Raw genomic sequence first — 23,616 nt, forward strand, 5'->3', positions numbered from 1 at the left:
TTTGAATAATAGATGACTCAATATTTGGAAAATTTTATGTATGTAGTGAAAAATAAGAAAGGATTAATATGCAATAAGGATGTAATTTTTTTCATTTACTTTATTAGCCTGGATTTTTGTGCATTTTCCTCTCTCTGTAATGGTGATATACTTGTGCATACATAATTGGTTTTCATCCTCATATATGGAAAACTCTTACTGTCATGCTATGAGCAAAAGTCCCACTAGCTCCACATTCCAGACAATGGGAATTTTCTGTTTTCTGTGAATTACAGATTCTGCTCCCACCCCATCTGGCTCCAGAGCCAGCTTTTGGCAGAAGACTGCTTTTTCTTTTTAAAAGTACTAATAAGCCATAAAGAATGAACAATTTACTGATGCATAACAGTGGAGTAGGAGAAGGACATGCTTGTATAGCGTTTTAAACTTGACAATTCTCAGTTGATCCAAATGCGGGGGAAAGGGCATTAAGCAAATATTTCGAAAAGGTCAGTCATCAAGACATCATTAATGTTGTTCCAGTGTTGGTGGCCCCTTATCAGTTGCTTTGAGTACTTACTCTTGGAAAAAACAAAGCCTCAGCTTTTTGAGACCATAGGAGATTAGATTAAATTTATTTGAAGAGCTGACCAAATCTGACAGAGGTTTTGGGTATAGGTACACATAATACATGAAATATGTCAATGTACAATGTTATCAACACCCAAATATTTTATATTAGATATATACATGAAAAAGCATGACTAGCTTTTGTTTGCACACATGTCTGTTTGATTTGCCAAACGTTTGATATACGAATATTTATTCTAGCACATTAAATTAACAATCACTTTAAAACAGCCTTTAGATTATTTCCCTGCTTCTTCAGTCTGTAAATCCATCATCTTATTAAATACCTAGAAGCCAGCAGTAAAAAAGTCAGAACTAACCAGAATCAATTGAAAAATGACATAGCATCCAATATAAATAGTTTATGGTGATGGGCTAATCTTGTTGCATTTTAACCTCTTGGAAATGGGTTTGGGAAGACATATCTTTTTCTTTGAAAAATGTTACTACTCTTGCTGTATATGGGATATAGCATATAGCTTATTTTTAAAACTTAGGATCACATTTGTCTTGGTGGGTGCTTCAGTATGTCTGGTAATATTGGCAAATATATTTAAGAGGTTTAGTTCGAAACAACTTTGTCATTCCAAACATTCTCTTTTTGTCATGACACTTTTTTGCATTTGATCTTAGAGCTCTTAGCTTTGAGCCTCTAACTGTGTCATGTGAGCTGTCATAGCAGACCAGAAGCCTAAGTTACCACATCATCAACAGGGCATCTTCAGAATGACTCCAATTTTCTATGAATCTGGGAACACTGGAAACAGGCAGGTAGTCATTTGGCTTAACTTTGTTCCTAAAATTTTACTTCTCCAATTAGCTTATAACTATGAATATTTATCTGCCCTGCTTCTTTATTCCTGCTTTCCTCAGGTTCTATTTTACTTTCTTTGTTTTTGACTTAAAAAAAGTGATTATGCCCTGTTTTGCTGAGGAGGCAACAAACCCAGAAGACTAAAGACAAAAGGAAAACTAAAGACAAGAGGAAAAACTAAAACACAAAAATTTTAATCCTTCTTTTTATAGCTTTAGAATTGCACTTGCCAGGAGTGCATGTTCACACTAGTCTCAAACCTGTGCTAAAGATCTATGGAAAGAAGCCAGACAGTGAAAAAATGCCAAAGGAAAACGAAACTGTTCATCAATTAGTTAAATGTGAAATCTGAAGTGTTAGGTAATTTGATGAAGACTAAGACTTGGCTAAATGGCAAACGTATTTGGAGTAGTTTCCTTTACATTCTATTATACAAAATCAAGAAAATATTTGTTTAGAGATTGTCAAGAACTTACACATTTAAGTGCTAGTAAGTTGATTTATCATAAAAATATCTTGATGGAAACCTGTTGAATGTGTATGGACAAAGTATCAAAACAGCTTAGCATGAACATCATGATTTTTTAGAAACCGCAATGATTGGGAACTCATGGTTTGAAGAAGTCATGATTTTTAAATGGAAATTTTTAACAGCTAGTAGACAATGATTTGTAAGATTCTAAGACAGGAATAGTTTGCAGAACATTAAGGTGAGCTTGGAAGATAGCAGTTCTGACACATACAGGTCTTGTAATTCTCCTAACATACTGGTTTCCCATATTGAAACAAACTTTTGAGTTGATAAGAGAGTTTGATTGGAAAAGATTGCACAAAAAGACTTTTATTTCTTTGGGAAAACAAAACAAAACAAAACAGTGCCCCATGTTAAATCACTTGAGGCCACACTGAGGAAGATTTTAAATTAAGGTGTTTACTCATCTACTATTCTCAAAATCCCAGGGCTCCTCAGAAATGCTCTTGAGTTAACCTGAGAGTAAGTTTGTGATCTAACAGGGAAGCCAGGGCAGTGATGAGTAATTCTCAAGGATGGCTCACTTGTATTTTCAGTACTTTTGTTGAGAAGTTTTGTAACCTAGATAGGTAAATGCCCCAGGCCAGCCTCTAAATTTAGTTGATTTATCTGATAAGTTGAGGAAGAAGTGTTCCATAGCTAGTAGATCAAGGTGTGAATGACACATTTAAGGCTTAATGGATCTTATTGTCATCTCCCTCAGTGAACTAGATAAGTTAGTGAGTCTACAATATCAAGGACAGCCTGGACCAGTGCCTGGTCTTGGCAAAGAGTCCATTCACCAACAAAGCATTCTTTGTGGAAGCTCTGTCCCACGTGTGATCACAAAAATTACAACTCCCTCCAAACAGAAACTGTACTACAGAATCAGTAAAGTATGGCCTTTGCACATGCTCTTAGCCGTGAAGACATCATAGAGGCCAGTGTGGTTGAGATATTTGAGTCCCACTGAAGCTACCCATTAGATGAAGAGCTAATGCAACTGGAACAAGAAAATCTGCAAGAATGATAGAATTTCATTATTACCACTTCTGTTGGGTTGTAAAATAATTATGTTTTAGGTTTTATGAGTCTACTGAATTATCCCAGTTTTGAATATAGCTTTAGATTTTTCAGAAGAAAAAAATAAATGTTATGTTCAGATATAGGTAATCGTAGAAGGAAAATAAAAGACTTTTTTTAGGGCAGAAATTTTTGAAGTCATGTGGTACTTGGTCCTCTATATCTGCAGATGCAGAACTCAAGGAAGCAGAGAGTCAACTAAATGACCTGAGCATCTAAGGATTTTTGGTGTTTGTAGGGGTTCTGGAGCCAGTTCCCCAAGGATACTGAGGGATGACTATATTGTCATTCCCTTCCCTGCACCTAATTACTAGAAAAAGAAAGTTTCTCTCTTACAATATCATCACTTTATAATAAATCACACCATATTAAATCTATACAGAGTTTAGCATACTTTGTGAAATAGTTAATGTTTCATTTTAATGTAATGTTATGGTATATTTTTTAATACATTTTTACATTCTTGAGTATATTTGCTATCTTGAAACAGCTTAAAGAGTTGTAGGACTTAGAAAAAACTTTTTATAAAAGAGCTTAATGTAGTCTACTCTCAAAAAGTGGTTGTTAATTCTGAGACTTTATTAGAAGGTTCTAAACTGGCATATAATTTCCCAACAGGTTAAACTTTGTAAGAGAATTGTGAAGATAAAATAACATGATCTGTATATATAAAAGTCTTTTTTTTTTTTTTTTTTTTTTTTTTTTTTGTCTTTTTGCCATTTTCTTGGGCCACTCCTGCAGCATATGGAGGTTCCCAGGCTAGGGGTCGAATTGGAGCTGTAGCCGCCGGCCTATACCAGAGCCACAGCAACTCGGGATCCAAGCAGCGTCTGCAACCTACACCACAGCTCATGGCAATGTCGGATCCTTGACCCACTGAGCAAGGCCAGGGATCAAACCCGCAACCTCATGGTTCCTAGTCAGATTCGTTAACCACTGAGCCATGACGGGAACTCCTGTAAAAGTCTTTAAGAAGGCATAGTGCATTATAAAAATGTGAAAGTTATAACTTACACTATCTTCAAAAGCACTGCTTTGCTTAGAATTCACAAGAGGTGAAAAGGAATAGAACAATTTGGAATCGATGTTGGTCAGAAGGAGGTAGATCCTGGAGTTACAGAAGGGATTGAAAGGCAAACATTTGGCAATAAAATCGTTGTCAAGTCTCTTTGATGTTGCATTGAACTGCTCTCAAAATATTGCATTGTTTTCATAACATCTCTTTCATCCATGGTTTATCCACAGATTGGATTGGATCAGTGAAGGTAGGAGCAAGCCTCATCCTTTTCTGTTGTAGGCACTGATAGCTTTAACCTATAGATTTAGCCATTCCTGCCCTGAGCCCTCCTTTAATTTTCATTATATCACTTGAACAAACTATGAAAATAGATTGCTGGGCCCCATCCCCAGAATTTCTGATCCGGAAAGTCTGAGCAGGTCACAAGAGTTTCACTTTTTTTGCCAGGTATTTCTCAGAAGTTCTCTAGTGACACTAGGTGCTGCTGATCCAGGAACCACACTTTGAAAACCATTGCTCTGAGTCAGAAAATGTAGGAATGTGACTTTAGGAAGATGAGATTTGAATTTTGACTAATGGGAGTTTGAATAATAGGAATTGCCCCAATTAACTAGATGAGGAGAACCCTTTCGCAATATACCTATAACAAGTGATAATCACTTTAAATATCTTAAATATCTTTTTCTATTATTTTTATTTATTTTTTAATTTTATTTGATTTACATTGTTCTGTCAGTTTCTGCTGTACAGCAAAGTGACTCAGTTATACACATATATATACATTATTTTTCTCATATTATCTTCCATCATGTTCCATCACAAGTGATTGGATATAGTTACCTGTGCTATACAGCAGGACCTCATTGCTTATCTACTCCAAATGCGATAGTTTGCATCTATTAACCCCAGACTCTCAGTCTATCCCACTCTTTACCCCTTCCCCTTGGCAACCACGTCTGTTCTTTATGTCCGTGAGTTTATTTCTGTTTTGTAGATGGGTTCATTTGTGCTATATATTAGATTCTACCTAGTCATGATATCACATGATATTTGTCTTTCTCTTTCTGACTTACTTCCCTTAGTATGAGAATCTCTTGTTCCATCCATGTTGCAGCAAATGGCATTATTTGTTCTTTTTATGGCTGAGTAGTATTCCATTGTGTATATATACCACATCCTCTTAATTCATTCATCTGTCGATGGATATTTGGGTTATTTCCATGTCTTGGTTATTGTGAATAGTGCTGCAATGAATGTAGTGATGCATGTATCTTTTTCAATGAAAGTTTTGTCTGGATATATGCCCAGGAGTGGAATTGATGGATCATATGGTAGTTCTATATTTAGTTTTCTGAGGTGCCTCCATACTGTTTTCCATAGTGGTTGTACCAATTTACATTCCCACCAACAGTGTAAGAGGGTTCTGTTTTCTTGACACCCTCTCCAGTATTTGCTATTTGTAGACTTATTAATGATAGCCATTCTGACTGGTATAAGGTGGTACCTCATTATAGTTTTGAAATTTCTTAAAATTTTATGTCAGCTATATCTCGGTGAAGCTGACATTTGAAAAGAAATATTTAAAAGTCAATGGAGATTTTTTTCACATGCAGACCATGTGATGAAAATCTGTCCACAAAAGATAATTTTATGATATTGCTGATAAGACTGTATATTTACACTGATAAATGGAATAATGCTTCTCTGGTACTTACAATTAAATAATTACAAAGGTAGCAAAACTGAATCAAATAGGAAATAAAAATACCCTGTAGTATATATTTTTATTTCTTGAAACTAAGACCCTATAGGTAGATATTAAGCATGTCCTCCCACATCAGTATTATAATGGCAGTGCTCATTTTTTGGTTAAGAATGAGATTTATAACCACCCAACTGAAGAAAATTAAAATTCTGATTCCCAGCCAGAACAGGGCACATTTGTATGTACGCAGCTAATGTTAATGACTTTACATGTTTGCAAGCCGCTTAATTTGGTACTTCAATTTTCCATATCCACTTATTCCTTTCTATTCATGTTAGTTTTTCACGCAAGATTAAGCTGAATTATTCAGATTTACAATATGTACAAGTTTTTTCTGTAAAAATATATTTGCGGGTAAGCAGAAATAATTCCATACCTTACGGAGGAGAAGAGGAAAGTAGTGAGTCTGGGTAATTGTAGTTGTGTTCCCACTGGGAAAAGTCTTGGTTGTCTTTATACTATTATTTCTCCTTTCCCTCATTTTATTTATTCCATCATTGTTATTTCATTGGCGTTTAAGTGGAGTGTGGGAAGAAAAACTTGGGGCTACTTTAAAGTGTACCTCAAGAAGGTCTTAGGAAACAGAGGGATGGTAAGATGAAGAATTCAGGATAGAATCTCTGGAGTTAGGAGGCAGTAGCTTTTGTAATTAAGAAGTTACAGGTCAAACTTCTGGGTCCAGAGTCTTGACCTTCTGCTTCAATTGAATTTACCTTCCACGGAAGGAGAGAAATAGGTAGTTATGTCTCTTTCATGTGAAGAATAAAGAAAAAAGAATATGGACGTTTTCAAAGTGTTTTTAGCCACAGTGAACGTTCATTTTTTACATTTGTGTGAACACTGAAAATAATGTTAAGGATAGCATAAAACCTTAAAGTGAAGGACATTACTGCATTCGCCTGAATATTACTTGCCATGTTTTCCTGTTAACAGTGATAAGAGAGCATATTACAGACACTGTATAAAGACACTTTTGTGGAACTGATCCATTCTGGGCCACCAATAACACTGACTCCGAAGACTGGCTTCTATAGTGTCATCCTCAGTATTGTCAGAGAATCACGTGCCCTATTCAGGTGCCCTGACCATGCCTTGAACTATTCATGCAGCTCTAACAGTAGGCATTCATCCATCAGAAGTTACAGCTGCCTCCTTGGCATCTTAATTTTCTTACCTATGTATCAAGGCTGCTCAAGCCTCACTTTCTAGTTGCTACCTGAGTTTTGCTTCTTGGACTACATTCCTATTCTTTCTTAGCAAACCTAGTGCTCACATCTGGCTTCTGTTCTGACTGTCCATTATTTCTGATTTCAGAGCTCAGCCCTATCCTAAAAAGCTGTTAACATCTAACCATATCCTAAAAAGTGAGGAATTTGTAGTATCTTCACTGGAATGTTTTGTGGTTGGGGGATTAATAAAAGGCCTATTTCCACCTTCCAGGAGAGGCTGCAGAAAGTAAACTATCCAGGTGACCCTTGAACAATGCAAGTTCGAACTATGCAACTCCATTTATACATGGATATTTTTCAATGATAAATACTACCATCCTACACAGTCCATGGTTGGTTGAATCTTTGGATACAGATGAACCACAGAGATAACAGCAAATATTGATAGTGATAGCTAACTCTAAATTATACAGGAATAAAATCCTGCATTGTTCAAGGGTCAACTGCATTCACTATCGAAAAGAAAGGGGGATAAACTGTCATCAGCATGCATAGGTGTTTGCTCCTCAGAGAGGTTCACAGATATGCTCACCACGTTTTCTGAGAAATGGACACACTTCATGAAAATGCATTACATCAACTGTCCAAGAAGATTTCACAACTGGTAAAATAATGGTCTAGGTTCCATAGTTCTGAAATACTAAGGCAGTTTGGGATTATATCTACCCAAAAGTAAAGATGGGCAGTATTTAGTGTCTCTTTTCTTAAGTCACATTACTGGCCATTTTTTGTACAAGTCCTCTAACCACTGCCGGTCTATGTTCAAATAGAACATTTATGAAAGGAAGTGTTACTTCTTTCTCTAACTTAAATTTATTTCCCTCTTATGAATATCAGTTGCTAATCTGACGTACAGTAAATGACATACAGGTTGCTTAAAACAGAGCCTAGCATGCAGTATAAGTGTCCAGCATCAATAATTATCGTTACTTTTTATCCAAATACCAGAAAAAAAAAACAAAAACTTTGGAGTTTACACTGTGGTGCAACAAGATCAGCAGCATCTCTGGAGCAGTGGGATGCAGGTTCAATCCCTATACTGGCACTGTGGGTTAGGAATCCAGTGTTGCTGCAAAACTGTGGCTTGTATCTGATCCCTGGTCTGGCAACTCCATGTGCTATGGGGCAACCAAAAAAGAAAAAATAGCAGAAAAACATGTTATAGTTCTGTAAAGCAGATAGGGAACAGGTGCCCCAAATTACTCACCACCACCATTATTTAAGAGGTGGGGAAAATATGGATGCCTGAACAAATTAGAAATTTAATAAACATCATTTAGTAAAAGAAAACTAAAATATGGTCTTTTATATTTTATATTTCAGAATTTTTTTTCTGCCTTTTAGGGCTGCACCAGAAGCATATGGAAGTTCCCTGGCTAAGGGTTGAATCAGAGCTACAGCTGCCAGCCTACACCACAGCCACAGCAATGCAGAATCCAAGCTATATCTACAACCTACACCACAGCTCATGGCAATGCTGTATCCCCAACCCACTGAGTGAGGCCAGGGATTGAACCCGCATCCTCAAGGATACTAGTCAGATTCATTTCTGCTGCGCCACAACGGAAACCCATATTTCAGTAATTTGCCCAGTAATTCACATAGCATTTTTTTTTAAATTAAGGAAATCTACTGTAGGCCTCATGAGAAAAATAAATTGGAATCAGAAGTCCATTGCTTGGATGGCAATATCCCTGGAATCACAAAGTCAGAATTGTATTTTGATGGGCACTGATGTTTGTATATTCAAAAATAGTGTAGTTTTTGTTTATTCTTGTTGTTTAGAGATAGTGTGCTATGGCTGAAAGAACTTGGAGCTAAATATGAACCTTCTGGCTCTCCACTCCCTAGATGTTTAATTTGGAGAGGTTACCCTTTCTCTTTGTAAAATGGTGGTAAAATTCCTGATTCCATAGGTCTGTTGTGAGAATTAAGTGAGATCACGTGTAAGAGTTCAGTACACTCCCTGCAGCTGACAGACGCTCAACTGATGCTCCCTGCTTTTCTTCCTTCCTCTTTGCTTAAAATCTTAGCGAATTTCTCACAAACCTGGTTTGTGAGCAATTCTGTGACAGGAACTAGAACATTCTTTTTAGTACGAGGTACTACTACTTGGAGTTCAGAAATAGCTGTCCTGAGATAATGTGTTCCTTCCAAGAAGAAGTCAAGTCAAGGTGAGGACTCAGAACGCTCATATTCTGAGGCCCATTTTCAGATCTGTAAATTAGACATTTTTTTTCTGTTTCCATGAAGAGTAGAAGTATACTCAGGCTGGTAATATGGAGTGAAAATATGCCTGGTTGATAAATGAACTTAATCAATCGTGAATTTGTAAGGGCGAGGTAGGTGGGAGAAAGAAGAAATAGGATTGATGGCTTTGGTCAACACAGTTTTACACAGTCATTGTGTTGGCCTTGCTGAGGTATATAGCCTTGGTCCCTCCTTGTCATTTTGTAAATAGACTCTTCTAGGACATATCATTAAAACTGTTATTTACTATTTGTACCTCAAGCTTAGCCTCCATGTTGCAAAAACAGTTCCCTCATCTTTTCATGAGGGTTCTTAGTAGTTAAACATGCAGCAGATAATGTATTACACTATGGCCACATCTAGGCTGCCCACCTTCTGTTTTTGCATGGTGTGATAGCTAAGGAGGGTTTTAATATTTTCAAATGTAAAATGTGAAAAAGACTTGTAGCCTTTACGTAAGAACAGTTACTCAAATAATGGAGGACATTTCCACATGCCTGCAAAGCCTAAAACATTTACTATATGGGCCTTTACAGAAACACTGCTTGATATTTACATCTGACACATTCATCAGTGACTGAGAGAGATCAAGGAAGCTTATGGCTTCCATATATTTGATCATATTTTGTTTTAAACGTCTGCCAGGAGTGCAGATTTTGATGATCCTATATTTTAGATTTAGCAAATACTTTAGTAGTCTTCTAGCACATGGATTAACAGAGATTCTTATAAGGCCCAATGCTTAAAACAGATCACAGCAGAGCTGTTTCAGTTGGAGGGATCCAGAGCACTTGTACTGCCCATTACTCAGCACTCCTAGTCCTCCCTGGGACATTCTGTGGGGCCTCAAATGTAGTAGCTTTCAAATGGAATTTTTACCATTTAAAGCCATCATGTTGCAAGCTGACACCTACAGAGGTAGCATGGGCTATGGTGGAAGGGTGTAAGCCCTCATTAGTATGGCTCCCCTTTAGGAAGAAGCTGCCAGAAGACAGGTAAGACTTGGTTCTGCTTCTGAGCCCATGGCTGGCAGAGGCATGAGAGGAAGCAGTCACAGTTTCTCTCTACTTAGGTCTGTTTTTTCTAAAAAGAGAGGAGTCTTGATCCCTTTAATAGTCAAGATATGTTTTCTAAAATTCAGGCCTCTTGTAGATATATAAATTAATGTCCAAGAGAAAAGCAAAATGTTGAAATATTGAACTTTAGGAATCCATGCAGTCACATTCCAACAGGAGAGATGCTTACTTCCTCAAAATACACTTTCTACCAGCAACAAAGATGCTTGAAATTCATATAACTGAAGACTAAACCCTCCATTCCACAGGTAGAGAAAAGCCTTTAAATTCCTCAAGAAAGGTTGTTTTGGGGCATAAATTCAGGATTACATGTGAATGATTTATTAGAGTCTATCTGAGAAGTGAACTAGGAGGAAACTGAATATCTGAGGGCAAAATGGCAAGAGCATATACTTCATGAGCAAAGTGTGAAAAAAAGGAAAGAAGGTTCTCTGGAGTCACAGCCAAACCAACTTCCTCACCTGTGCAATTCCCCCAGGGCTGGTGTTAATTGCAGACTTAGGTTCCCCACTAAAGCTCAGTTCCCCAAAAGGGCTGTTGTAACTCCACTGTACAGAGTGAGATTTCCTGAGAGAATTTAGAGTTGGTAAATCAGCCCTTGAGTTGGCTACAAAAATATTGCATTAAAAATTGGATTGACGGTCTCTGCTAAAAATCTGTTTCCAAAAATCCTTCCCTGAAATGTTTTTGAAGTCACATGAATTTAGAGTGGTTGGGGTTGTCTGGGTCATATCTGAAATGGAGGAAACAGCTTTTGTCGTCAGCATGGTACAGGTAGGAGATAGCTAAGGGGTGAATAATGAGGAGTTGGATAGCCCAGTATTTTTTACTAAAACTTCAGGGTTTGTGACCAAGTTAGACTTTATTTCCAGAAAAAGAGATGAGGAACATTCCTTTAAGAGCTTCCAGAAATGGTTGTGCATTCCTACCCCACCTTTCTCCTTTTTCCCGCTTGCCTCCTCTGCTCAGAATGAGATAACAGAACACACAGAGGCAATATTGGATTTCTCATGGGGTAATCTGAATATTTTGCATATTCAAATTATTTTACTGACTTTCTGTGTAACTAACTCTGCAAGTGAAGAAGTAGGTAGTTTGAGGTGAAGGAAAGAAAGGTAAGGTATGAGATTTGAGGTTAGATATGTCATGCATTGTCTGGAAAGACCCCAGAGGGCTGCATGAAATGTTGGTCCCACAGAATTTGAGAGAGCTGCCAGATGATGCCATTCTTCTTGTAACAAAATGTCTTTGTTCTGAAATGCAGATGTTTCAGGAGCTTTTCTTAATGAGAAGTTAATTACACCTGGTATTTCAGAATGTTTGATGGTAACCTTTGGCATTTACATGGGTGACATCGGCCTTTATCTTCTACTTGTATTGCTGTGTGTTCCAGAAAGGCATGTAAGCATGTATCCTCTTCCAAACACTAATAACTTCTTTCCTGGCTATAAATCCAGCTGTATAATGCGGAAATGTAATTGGGCAGCCTACATAGATGTTAGGAGTTCATGTGGGACTATCTATTTGTAAGAGAACCTGAATATGCATGTAACTATCCAGACATCAATAAATTCTCATTTTACCTTATTTATTTCTGTTCCCCAGTGAACAGCAGTGCTTTTAAGCTCAAAGTTAATAGGCATGTTCTTCAGAGATGTACCCTCTCTTACCTTAATAGAACATTTCCCTAACACTTTTGTTTATCGGTTGCCAGGTGGCTCTCCCATCAGGTGACATGAGTGTGTTTTCTTTGTCTTAGTGCACAGGTGACAGTTACCATAGTTTGCCATCAATTAGCTTGGGGTAGCATGTCAAGGATGTACGGGTAGTGTCATTTTAGTCTGACAGCCACCCAATCCAGTTGAGAAGGGATTGTTTCATTATCCTCTTATCAGGGCCACTGGATAATGATACTCTACACTGCAAAGTGAAAGGAAAAAAAAAAAAAAAGACAGGCAGAAAGAATAGATTTTTAGGGATTGGCAATATTAAAATTATTCATGCCTCAAGGAGAAGGGAAGGATTAGAGAGCTGACTGGGCAAACCCTTGAAAAGCTTCTTTTTCTTAAAACAGATGGAATATAGAATGATACCCTTCCTGATGGAGAGAGAGGGAAAGGGGGGAAGTGCCCAAACATTAGGAGGAAAAAAAAAAAAAAGAAAACTAGGCAAGAATTAGCTGCCTGAAAAGCAAATGCAGCCTTCCAAGTGACCAGGCCAGGGCCTTTTCCTTGCTAGAGAACTCTCTCTGGTTTGTGAATTTAGGTCATGAGAGCATTTTCTACTGAACAGCCGCCTAATTAAATTGTTCCATGGTGAAATGCAAAGAACTGCTGAAGGTTTGGGGACCCAAATTTTCATTATTGAGGACCCCAAACTCCAGTCACCCCCCATGTTAGTCACTTTCTTCAGAATGACTGAAGAGAAGTTTTTTTTGAATTCTGAAAATTAACCATGGCTGGATCTTTAAGCTCTTGTAGAAACAAACACAAAGAAGTGCCGAAAATGTAAAAATACTTCAAGATAAACTAAGCTTCAAGAGGGACAATTGTGTTGACATTTTAGTAACAGCCCATTTTCACTCCTTAACGAAGTGCAGTCATGCATGAAAATGACTTGTTATCTTTTAAACTGAAACGCATTATGGGTTGTAACTCAAAGGTGTGTATTACTCATGTAAAATAAAGTACAACATTTTAACCCTGTGAGGACTTTTTGCAGGCCGTGAACACCTTACAGCAGCTGCATTAGAAAAATTGTTCAAAAAATGCTTATTGTTAGAGTATGATGTATATAATCTTTTACATTTTAAAATTACTCTAGTTCATGGTTAATGTTTATATGCATCTTCAAGTAAGATGTCATTCTTTATTGAAGATTTGCTAATTTGGAGCAGCATGTACCTTTGTCTTCCCCATCCTCTTAATTACAGGAATAATTACAATAATATAGATAGCCAAAGAATAGCAACAATGCTTTAACTATGGTCCAGACACTGTGCTAAGTGTTTTCTATATATTGTGTAATCTTCTTCACTACCCTTATTTAGGAGGGAGAAACTGAGCTTAGGTTAAGTGATTTGCCCTAGACACATTACTAGTAAAGTTCAGATTCAAACCCAGGTCCATCTGACTTCCAGTGCATACTCTTTGTTCCTTTAGTAACCACCCTGACACTCTCTCTGGAGTGCCCAATTACTGGTGAAGCCAAAGGAGCTAAAACTTTCATTGCCTTTCAGCTGTTTCCTAAATTCCAACAATTTCTTCGGTGTGGGGGGCATGGGGAGGAAAGACAGAGACAAGATTGAGCTCACCATTTGAATAGGGCCTCTGATTTATTTTTAATATCTCTGAGAAAACTGACTTAGCCTGGTTTCATTGATGAGCTTACCCCTCTGTACTCAGACCCTAGAAATAATCCCCCAGAGATGAATGGTGAGCCCATACCTCTTCCCAATGTACCAGCCTCCAAGCATTAATGTTATTTCTCAGGGTCCCAGCCTTACTTTGGCATTGATTATAAATGAATTCAGTCTATGGATAAGACTGGTCTCCCTTTTCCTGTGACAACAGGCCCTCTATGAAGTGCAGTGCCTTGGCTTTTCAGGTAATCATAAATGACACCAAAAGTAAATATGTTGTAACTGCTTGGTGGCAACAGATCTGCACAGCAGATCTCTTCTTTCTGCATTATTGACAGAGGCAGTGGCCTTTCAGCCACAACATCAACCTCATGCGCTTATGGTAACAGGTGCATATATCTGACTGCTCATGAGTAACCCCTCCCTGCCTTCCTTCTTTCCCACCAGTGAATCAACATGCTCTTGACAAGCATCTGAAATCTTTATTTTGGAAAAAGCACATTTCCTACCAGCTGTTTGTGCAACCAAATAATTCAGTTAATTTCTTGCCTGAGTTAATTTTTAGAGCTGGAAACTTTCTCTCAACCACATTGAGATCACTTTAGTGCTTTTAAGGTGGGTACAAAGAGAAAAGAAAGGAATATATTTTTTTGACTATAACCAGTATTTTGATGGTTTAAACTACTTGTGTGCCTTGTGTACGATAGGGGAAGAGTGCCTAGTGACTCTGAGCAGCCTTTACAAATGGAGTGTACAGGGGTATATGCACTCTTATGTGTTTTGCAACTGCCCTGCATTTGAGAGGCAATAGAGTGTGGTTATTAGGGGTATGTGATCAGAAATCAGGTTTCCTGGGTTTGAATTCCAGGTCCACTACTTACCAGTCACATGACCTAAGTCAGGTAACCTAATCAGGAACCTGATTAGACCTCTATTTCCTCATCAGTGAACTGGGGAAACATTTTCAAAGTAATAAATAAATGTTAACTATTGAATCTAGGGCAAGGCAAGCAAGAAGATAAAATACAGCAGCGATATGGTCCATTACATACTGCTCAAATGTGGTCCCTAGACCAAGCCTCAGCATTGCCTGGGACTTTGGGATTTTGATAGAAGTTCAGAATCTCAGCACTTCCTGCCTCTAAGACCTAATGAATCAGAATCAATATTCTACCCTGGTGATTTGTCTGCAAGTTAAAGCTTGAGAAGCAGGATTCTAGCTGCCCATACAGTTTTGAATAGGAATATGCCCTCCAGTTGACTATTTTAAATATACCTCAGCCTTGTAAGAGGAGGGCTTATTTCTTGTCCTCTAAATTGATAAAAACAGAGTTACCAAACAAGCCTATGGTAGCCTTCCCTGGCTTGGTGTGGGGGCGGGTGTGGCCCAAAACAAGTATATTTCATTTCAGGAAGCTACTAACTTGTTGCCTCCCTCCAGTAGCACAGGGAATACCACGTGACAACTGAGGTATCCCTAAGGGTGCCCTTTTCATACCCATTAGAAATATAGATTAATTATTTTCATTTGGATAGAGAGAGAGATGCCTGTTAACCCAAATTAATCTGAGCAAGTTAAAGGCTCAAGCCTAAAATGCTCTGATCCCAATAGCTGGTGAGATGGCATCTTGGGAACCCCACAGATCAACAGATGCTGCTTTGTCAAACTTAAAAAGCCCAACTCAGTTACCTCCACCTACTTCTATTAGGAGTCAGGGTGAGGGAATGCAGTAAGCCAAGCCCTAGGTGAAGGAAAGTCTAAAGCAGCAGGAAGGCCAGCTCCTAGTCCTCTGCTAAAAGCATAGCTCACAAATGCAGCTTAAGACCATGCTTTTATTTCCTTGGGGAGCCATCATCCTTTAATTCCAAAAGCAATAAGAATTTCCAGTATGTTCCTCTGCCGTGCCTAATCAGTTGTTCCAGCTGCCAGTCATCAGCTCAATCTAGAGGCTCGCCTAAAAGCCTTTTTCCAGCCTTGAAAGCGACACTGACCCCAAGGTGACACTAGACAATGAAGGCCACCTCCATGGGGAGCCTGTGTGTGCTGGTTGGCTTGATCACAACAGTTTTGTTGATATTGTCCTGGATTCTGGAGGGATTGGTTCTCTTCCTTATGCTTTGATTGCTAGGCTCATTGTATGCCCTCAGTGGCATTTGGAAAATCATTTTCAGTGTATATGGAAGGAAATTTTGTGAATGACCTTACAGTTGCACTTTAACATGGAAGTTGTCTTCTTGAGGTTGAAAAAAATATTTGGCAAAGTTGAAGCATTTATCTGTAAGTATGTGTTATGGTGGGCTTAGTTATTTCACTTCCATCTATACTTCAACCTACAGCCTATACTTCTTAGGTATTTGACAAGCACCTGCCTGGTACAGACTAGGGGCTGGAAAGTTGTGTTTGAATGAATGAATAAAAGAATATTATTAGACTATAATAAGGTGGAATTTGAATGCATGACTTTGATAGAAATTCCTAGAAGTCATTGTCAATAGGAGGTATTTCCTGTGCCATAGCGGCAATTTCTAAGAAATGTGGATCTTTGGTAGAGGTCAAGGGCAATCCTACTGAAGCCACAGCTACGTGACTACAGAGTTTTGTTCATTTTATATGAAGAATATGTGAGATGGGGGTTCAATGAACATTGAAAAGCCATGCTCTTTTGTTACTTTCTCCAAATCCCTGGTCATTATTGACCCCAGGCAACATCCACAAACAGTGGTCTTGCCCTGAACTCTGTATGCAAAGGACTCTGTTTAGACACTGAATTATAAGGCTCTACTAGGTTATTTCACGAGAAAAAATTTGTCTTAACACTTCTCATCCCATATGTTAGAAAGTAGAGGCAAGTTATAGGCTTTATTTTTGCCGACAGGTGATTTCTTATACCCTACTTTTTCCTTTAAATTGAATCATAAAGCCCTTCCTTTCTTATCCTCGTGGGATCCCTAGTCAAAAGCTCTCTGCCTGTTCCAGTGCCATTCACAGGCTGTAGAAGTGGAAGGAAGGGCTGTAGATGTGTGTTTGACTGTTGATTAGTCAACACTTGACCTCAGCACAGCTGTGTACCGTACACTTCTTATGCCCCTCCCCCCATCACCTTCACCACCTACATGTGTCCATTGCTTTGGCAACCAGGGGCACCAGGCGTAATTTGGCAGCACCTCCCCGCACCTGTACCATGTATCTCTGGCTTTCTGCCCTTAGGCTTCTGTGATACCTTGGTGTTGGTCCATCTGTGAGAACCTTTAGCCACTGTGGTACATGGGCCTCCTTGAAAGCTTGAGAGAGATAATATCCTTGACTGGTGGGAATAGGAGTTGGCTTAAATGTTCATTTCTGTCCTGTCCTACTCATGGAGCCCAAGCCAAGCTGGGCTCCAATGACATTTAGATTGTGTTCATCTTTGTTTACTATAAAAACTTTAATGATGCATTGTAAACAGTAAGCACCCCTGTCTATCCCAAGGCCTGACTCAATGTGTGCCATACGGTAGGGACTCCATAAATATTTGTGGAATAATTGGCTGCTGTGAGAGGAGTGTGAAGAACACAAGTAAATATGCACACAGAGCAAAAACATTAAAAATAAGTACAGAAAGTAGAGGACATTATAGGCAAAAGCACAGTAACATGAATGTCATGACATATTTGTGATGTGGTCATTTCTCTGATTTGGCCAGAGCTTAGGGCACAATTTGAGGCCGCAAATATGATAGAGTGTTAAAGCATTGAACGTTGATGCTCTATACTAGTAAGTCTTAGTGTTTTAGTATAATGATACATAGAGGTCTGTCTCCCTCATTAAACTGCAACCTCCTCAAGGACAGAGACCCACATGTAGTAGAATGGCTAGCACGTAGTAACCACCACATAAATGTTGAATTCAAAAGATGATGGTTGGAAGATGGACAGATGGATGGATGGATAATAGATGATAGATGGTTTGTCCTGGCCATTAAGTGGGCTGAAGGAGAGGACCTTATATAAGCTTAACTTTCAGTGTATGGCAGGCTGCACACAATGCCAAATTTACTAGCCTATTTCATTGCAGATAATGCAAAAACATAGTTAATATAACTAATGTAGACCTTTGGGAAGCAGTATATTTTCTATTGTACCATAAAGTAGAGCATGGAGTGTGCACACCAAGTTTCCCTGTTGCTCGTGGGTTGCAAACAGCAAGGCAGCACTTTCCCGTGATAAACACACACACACAAAGTTACCTCCGGGGATAATAGTGCTGGGTGCACTCAGCAACTACAATAAAATAAATAGGAGAGCTCAGTTTTCTACTTTAAGGCGGGAAAAAAAATTAGCTGTATTTCCACAGTGTCTCTGTGACCTCCTATTATTCCATTAGTTTTTGGAATAGTATGTAAAACACCAAGCTGCATGCTGACAAACACCATAATGAAACTATTGCCACAGTCAATCCAAAGAGCCTTCTCCTGTGGGTAAAATTATTATTTGGAATACAAGCAGAATGTGGTTGCCTGAGTGAGCTGAGCATAAATGAGGGTAGTGATTCATAAGGTGACTCTAGCAAGTTTGCAAATGTGCAACTTTTCTGGAGGCTGACATACAACAGAAGCTCTGCATTGCCCTTTTGAGCTGGTAAGCATTTTCTAGTCTCGCCACCTCTTTAGGACTTGGAAGTGTGGTGCAGGATGCAGGCTTTTGAGGACAGGAGTTAACCTGGCACAATGCTGACTTCCCAAAAATAAACCCTTCAAATCAGATCACACTCCTGTCAGTAGTTTTTTTGAGCGGGAAGATGGTAATTCTTCTTCTTCACATATTCCTTTAAGTACTTGAACTCTTGTTCCATTGGATTAAGCTTTTGGGGGCTGGGTCATCTGGGGTATTAATTATATCCTGGAGAGGTTGGAGAAAAGTAGTACTGGTCTAAAAATACAGCTCACTGAACTTTTAAACCCTCAAATCTCTTTGATTATGTGGCTTCTTTTTCTTAATCCTGAATCTGATTTTTTAAATTTTTTAAAAATCCATTTATTCTTTGATATCAGTAGAGTAAGTTCAAAAAGAGCAAAGATGGGTATAAAGCTCAGCATAGCTTTGTATAGAGAAGGAAGTTAGAGTCAGCATAATGATGCTGCTATGATTGCAGCATAATGAGATGTCTGCTGAGTGGGTCCAGACACGGAGAGAACCTCTCTGATAGCGATAGACTCTGAAATTGACAAGCCCCAGTTTCTTCTGTGACATGGTACCAATTAGCTGATCTAAATGGACATGTATTTAAGTTTGAGGTCATGTACACTTCTCAAAGACTAGGCTACCCCCAAGAACGAGGCTGTAACTCACTCTCTGTGGTAATAGACAACAGTAGGAAAAGATCGCAGAGTGGTTTGAGGCCCCCTTTCCATATTTTGTGGTGTTGAGAGAGGGCTCATTTTTGATGAAGACCAAGTACGACTCTCCATCACACCAATGAAGAAATGCCCAGGGTCGGTTAGACTCTGAAGTTAAAAGAATGTGGGATCCTACAGTGGTACTAGGATCAGGGGAAGCTCTATTCTTGTTACATTGATTTAGCAGTGACAGAGGGAGACCAGGCACGACCCAAGTGCCTCACTGCAGCACTGAGAAGAGGGAGAAGGCCTGTGTTGTGTCCTTCTGGGTCCGCAAACCGAATATTCTATTACCTGACCCTCATCTCCTGTGACTAAAAAGTGTTATTACAGAGACCTTCGCCAAGGTGCAGACATTACCAGATTGACTAATTATGCAGTGTCCAGACAGGGAACTTGCCAGGCAGGGCAACTCTTATGAGACTAAGCATGAACAGCAGCCTGGAGCGAGCTGAACATGAACTCCTTAGGCAGCAGTAAAGGCACATTAGCCAGGGAGCCTGTTCCATCATGAAAACAAAAGCTGTGTATATCCAATAAGGCGAGAACTGTTCCCTTAAAACCACCAAGAGAAAAACAAACAAGCCCCTAAAATATGCTTGCTGTCAGCCTTCGGTATTTTAAAAATGTGCACTTCATTTGGGGCGCAGTCTGATGCTTGTTCTCCCTTGATTTCAGCTTCCATTTTCTCCAGCAATCATTCAAGCCGAAGTGGAACAGCTGCTGGGGCCGTGCCACCCCCACATCCTGTCAGTCACCCTTCTCCGGGACATAATGTACAGGGGAGCCCTCACAACCCCTCCTCCCAGTTACCTCCACTCACAGCTGTGGACGCGGGAGCTGAGAGGTAAGGCCATCTGTCTCTCTCTTCTAATAGGTGTCGCCGCCAAACCTTCCTCCACCAAAAAGAGCTTTGACAGTTGCTGAATTTTATTAATAATCCATTGGTGGGTTGAATTACCCAAAGGTGACATTTTAAAAGTACATATACAAAGCACATGAATCAAATATCTCATTATCTGTTTCATTTTCTATGGGGAAAAAAATGAAGATATTGGCAGTAGCCAACTGAAGTATCCGATGTTGGGAAAACACATCAGAATTTACCCATCTTACCTCAGTTTGTCTCAGGGACTCAATTTTAAGGTAATTTCCCTAAAGGATGAAATGCTTTCCAGATGTAAGATGGTGCCTTCAGCACATAGATCAGTAGTGTTATCTTGAGAGTATAGCATAAAATGGCACAGGATTTTATATGCACGGCCAAAAAGGGGCTGGTCCCTGAATACTTTACGTCGATACCACTCTCATAGAGGTTCTGGTAGGAAATTTTTAAATCTTGACACTTTGGTCCTTGCCTTTGGACTTCCCAGCTCTCCAGTGATGTGGACAGCATGCCACTCTTCTTGTTCTCCTCTCCAGTTGTCATCTGGCTTGAAATGACCTACATGGGTGTCACTCACAGACATCCATAGGGAGAAAAGCTCTACACAATCCTGGATTAGTAGGCATTTGGTGGACAAAATAATGGGTTGAGTAGAAAACAGGAATAAAAGTTTTGAATCTTTGATTCTACCATTAATCTGGTTTCAATCATGTTAAATTAGTGTATGAGTTTTTTGAGTCCAATTCTACTGTATTTTAAAAATATATGCCTACCCTTTATTTATTGATAGATCTGTTCATTTAGTAAGCATCTGTTGAATACCTGCTGTTTGTCAGGCATTGTGCTCAGGATGCAAAGATGATTAAAGTCTGGCCCTACCCTTACAGAATTTAGTGGTGAGGACAGACATACAGACAAAGTATAGTAATGCTGGTTGCATAAATGGTATAACGAAGATGACACAGTCGCCCTAACTGCCTCAAGGAGGGAGGGAAAAGGATGGCAGAGTGACCTAGGCATTGTAGGAAGACCAAGTCTTTTCCAGATGGATAAGTGGGGAACAGTATCCAAGATAACCAGAGGAATATACGTAAGACTCAAGAGGGGCAGGAATGCATATGGCAGGATGAAGTTGCCAGTAGCTCAGATGGCATCAGCAGGTAGACATGGCTGAAGAAGTCAGGTGAGAGTGGATTGGCTCATGTGAAACTACATACTTTATGTTAAAGATTTTGACCTTTATCCTATCGGAAGTTAAGAACCATTACAGACCCTTCATTAGGAGAGGAACAATCAGTTTGTCATTTTATAGAAGGAATTCAGGTGACAAGGTGGTGGAATAAAATGAGACTGGAAGCAAGGACGAGATGTAAGGAAAATAAAGAGGTTACTGAAGTTACTGTAGAGTCTTTGTGAACAATATGAGGACCTAAACTAAGACAAAGCAGTTAGGATAGAGAGTTTATTCAAGGGCTATTATTTAGGAGACAGAATCACTATTAATGTCTAGGCAGGGTAAAGAGGGGCCAATATTCATTCCTGAGTTTCACCCTTAGACAACAAGATGGAAAATTATACCATTAACAGAGGAAAAGAGGGTGTTGAGTGGAAAAGAGGGTGGAAAAGAAGGAATGATAGTAAATGGATTTTAGGGTTTTGAATTTTCGGTAGTTGTAAAACATCCATATGGATGTGCCTAATAGGCAGTTGAAACATGGTCAGAATATGTTAGCCTTATCTTAACAGTTCTGTGTACATGGTTAAGTGTAAACAAATTATTAACCTTCTCCCACAGGATCTGTCAGCAAAGTAGTACAAATGATAATCATCTACTAAGTTCAGAGACACTAGGGATAGTCAGTCTTGCCAGTTATTGGATGTATTTCCATAAGTTGAGATGAGCTTATTCATTTTAGGATTTTCTTTAGTTTTCACGTGGCTTTTATTTTATTTTTTATTTTAATTTTTTATTGTAGTTGATTTACAGTGTTCTGTCAATTTCTGCTCTGTGGCAAAGTGACCCAGTTATAAATATATATACATTCTTTTTCTCATTATCTTACATCACGTTCCATCACAAGTGAATGGATATAGTTACCTGTGCTGTACTGCAAGACGTCATTGCTTGTCTCTTCCAAATGCAGTAGTTTACATCTGCTAACCCCAAACTCCCAGTCCATCCCACTCCCTCCCTTTCCCCCTTGGCAACCACAAATCTCTTCTCCATGTCCATGAGTTTATTTCTTTTCTATAGATAAGTAGGTTCATTTGTGCCATATATTATATTCCAGATATGTGATATCATATGGTATTTGTTATTCTCTTTCTGAGTTACTTAACTTAGTATGAGAATCTCTAGTTCCAACTAGAGATTGTTGGAAATGGCATTATTTTGTTCTTTTTATAGCCGAGTAGTATTACTGCAAATGGCATTATTTTGTTCTTTTTATGGCCGAGTAGTATTCCATTGTGTATATGTACAGTCACATCCACACACAAATAAACTCAAAATGCTTAAAGACATAAACAGAAGACAAGACATCATAAAACTCCTAGAAGAGAACATAGGCAAAACATTCTCTGAAATAACTATTCAAATGTTTTCTTAGGTCACTTGCTCAAGACAATAGAAATAAAAACAAAAATAAACAAATGGAACCTAATCAAACTTATAAGCGCTTGTACAGCAAAGGAAACCATAAATTAAAAAAAAAAAAACTACAGAATGGGAGAAATAGTTGTAAATGATGCAGCCAACAAGGGCTTAATCACAAAATATGTGAACAACTTACACAACTCAACAGCAAAAAACAAAAACAAAATCAATTGAAAAATGGACAGAAGATCTAAATAGACATTTTTCCAAATAAATGGACATTTTTCTCAACAGACATTTTTACAAAGAAGACATACAATAGGCACATTAAAAAAATGCTCAACATCACTAATTATTAGAGAAATGCAACTTAAAACTACAATGAGGTACCACCTCACACTGTTCGGAATGGTTATCAATAAGTCTACAAATAAATTCTGGAGAGGGTGTGGAGAAAAGGGAACCCTCCTGCACTGTTGGTGGGAATGTAAATTGGTATAACCGCTATGGAAAACAGTATGGAGGTACCTCAGAAAACTAAATATAGAACTACCATATGATCCATCAATCCCACTTCTGGGCATATAGCCAGACAAAACTTTTATTCAAAAAGATACGTGGACCCCTATGTTCATTGCAACACTATTCACAATAACCAAGTCATGGAAACAACCTAAATGTCCATCAACAGATGAATGGATTAAGGAGAATGGATATGTAATATGATACATATCCACTTGGGTTTTAAATGCTGTTATTCCTGGGCTTTTCATCAACCCACTTTATTCTGCCTGGCTAAAGAATCCCACCCTACAAGTTAGAGAAGCTAATAAACTATCCATGGCAGCCTTCCCCTCTTTTCTTATCAGTAGTTATGTAGACTCTTTACAAGAATATAAGAGAAAAGTAATCTGTGTGTTCTCTTTTTTGTACACAACCTTTAAAAGAATAAATGCAGACAAAGATTTTAGCCATTAAAAATTATTGGAGTAAAAAATAACAACCCTAACACCTGAGTAAATCCCAGCTCCCACAGTTGCTAA

At 38.6% G+C, this 23,616-nt stretch overlaps 1 protein-coding gene across 6 annotated transcripts in view; it reads left to right on the top strand.

Moving 5' to 3' along the window:
- The window catches only part of GLIS3 (GLIS family zinc finger 3), a 545,026-nt gene that overhangs the window by 476,490 nt on the left and 44,920 nt on the right, over positions 1 to 23,616 (top strand). For all 6 annotated transcript variants that reach the window (XM_021074388.1, XM_021074403.1, XM_021074390.1 and 3 more), the window contains one exon: positions 19,770 to 19,938. In XM_021074388.1, the coding sequence (XP_020930047.1) occupies positions 19,770 to 19,938 (169 nt within the window). The remainder of the gene's footprint in view (positions 1 to 19,769; positions 19,939 to 23,616) is intronic.

The sequence above is a fragment of the Sus scrofa genome, chromosome 1, assembly GCF_000003025.6.
Source record: "Sus scrofa isolate TJ Tabasco breed Duroc chromosome 1, Sscrofa11.1, whole genome shotgun sequence".
NCBI lineage: Eukaryota > Metazoa > Chordata > Mammalia > Artiodactyla > Suidae > Sus > Sus scrofa.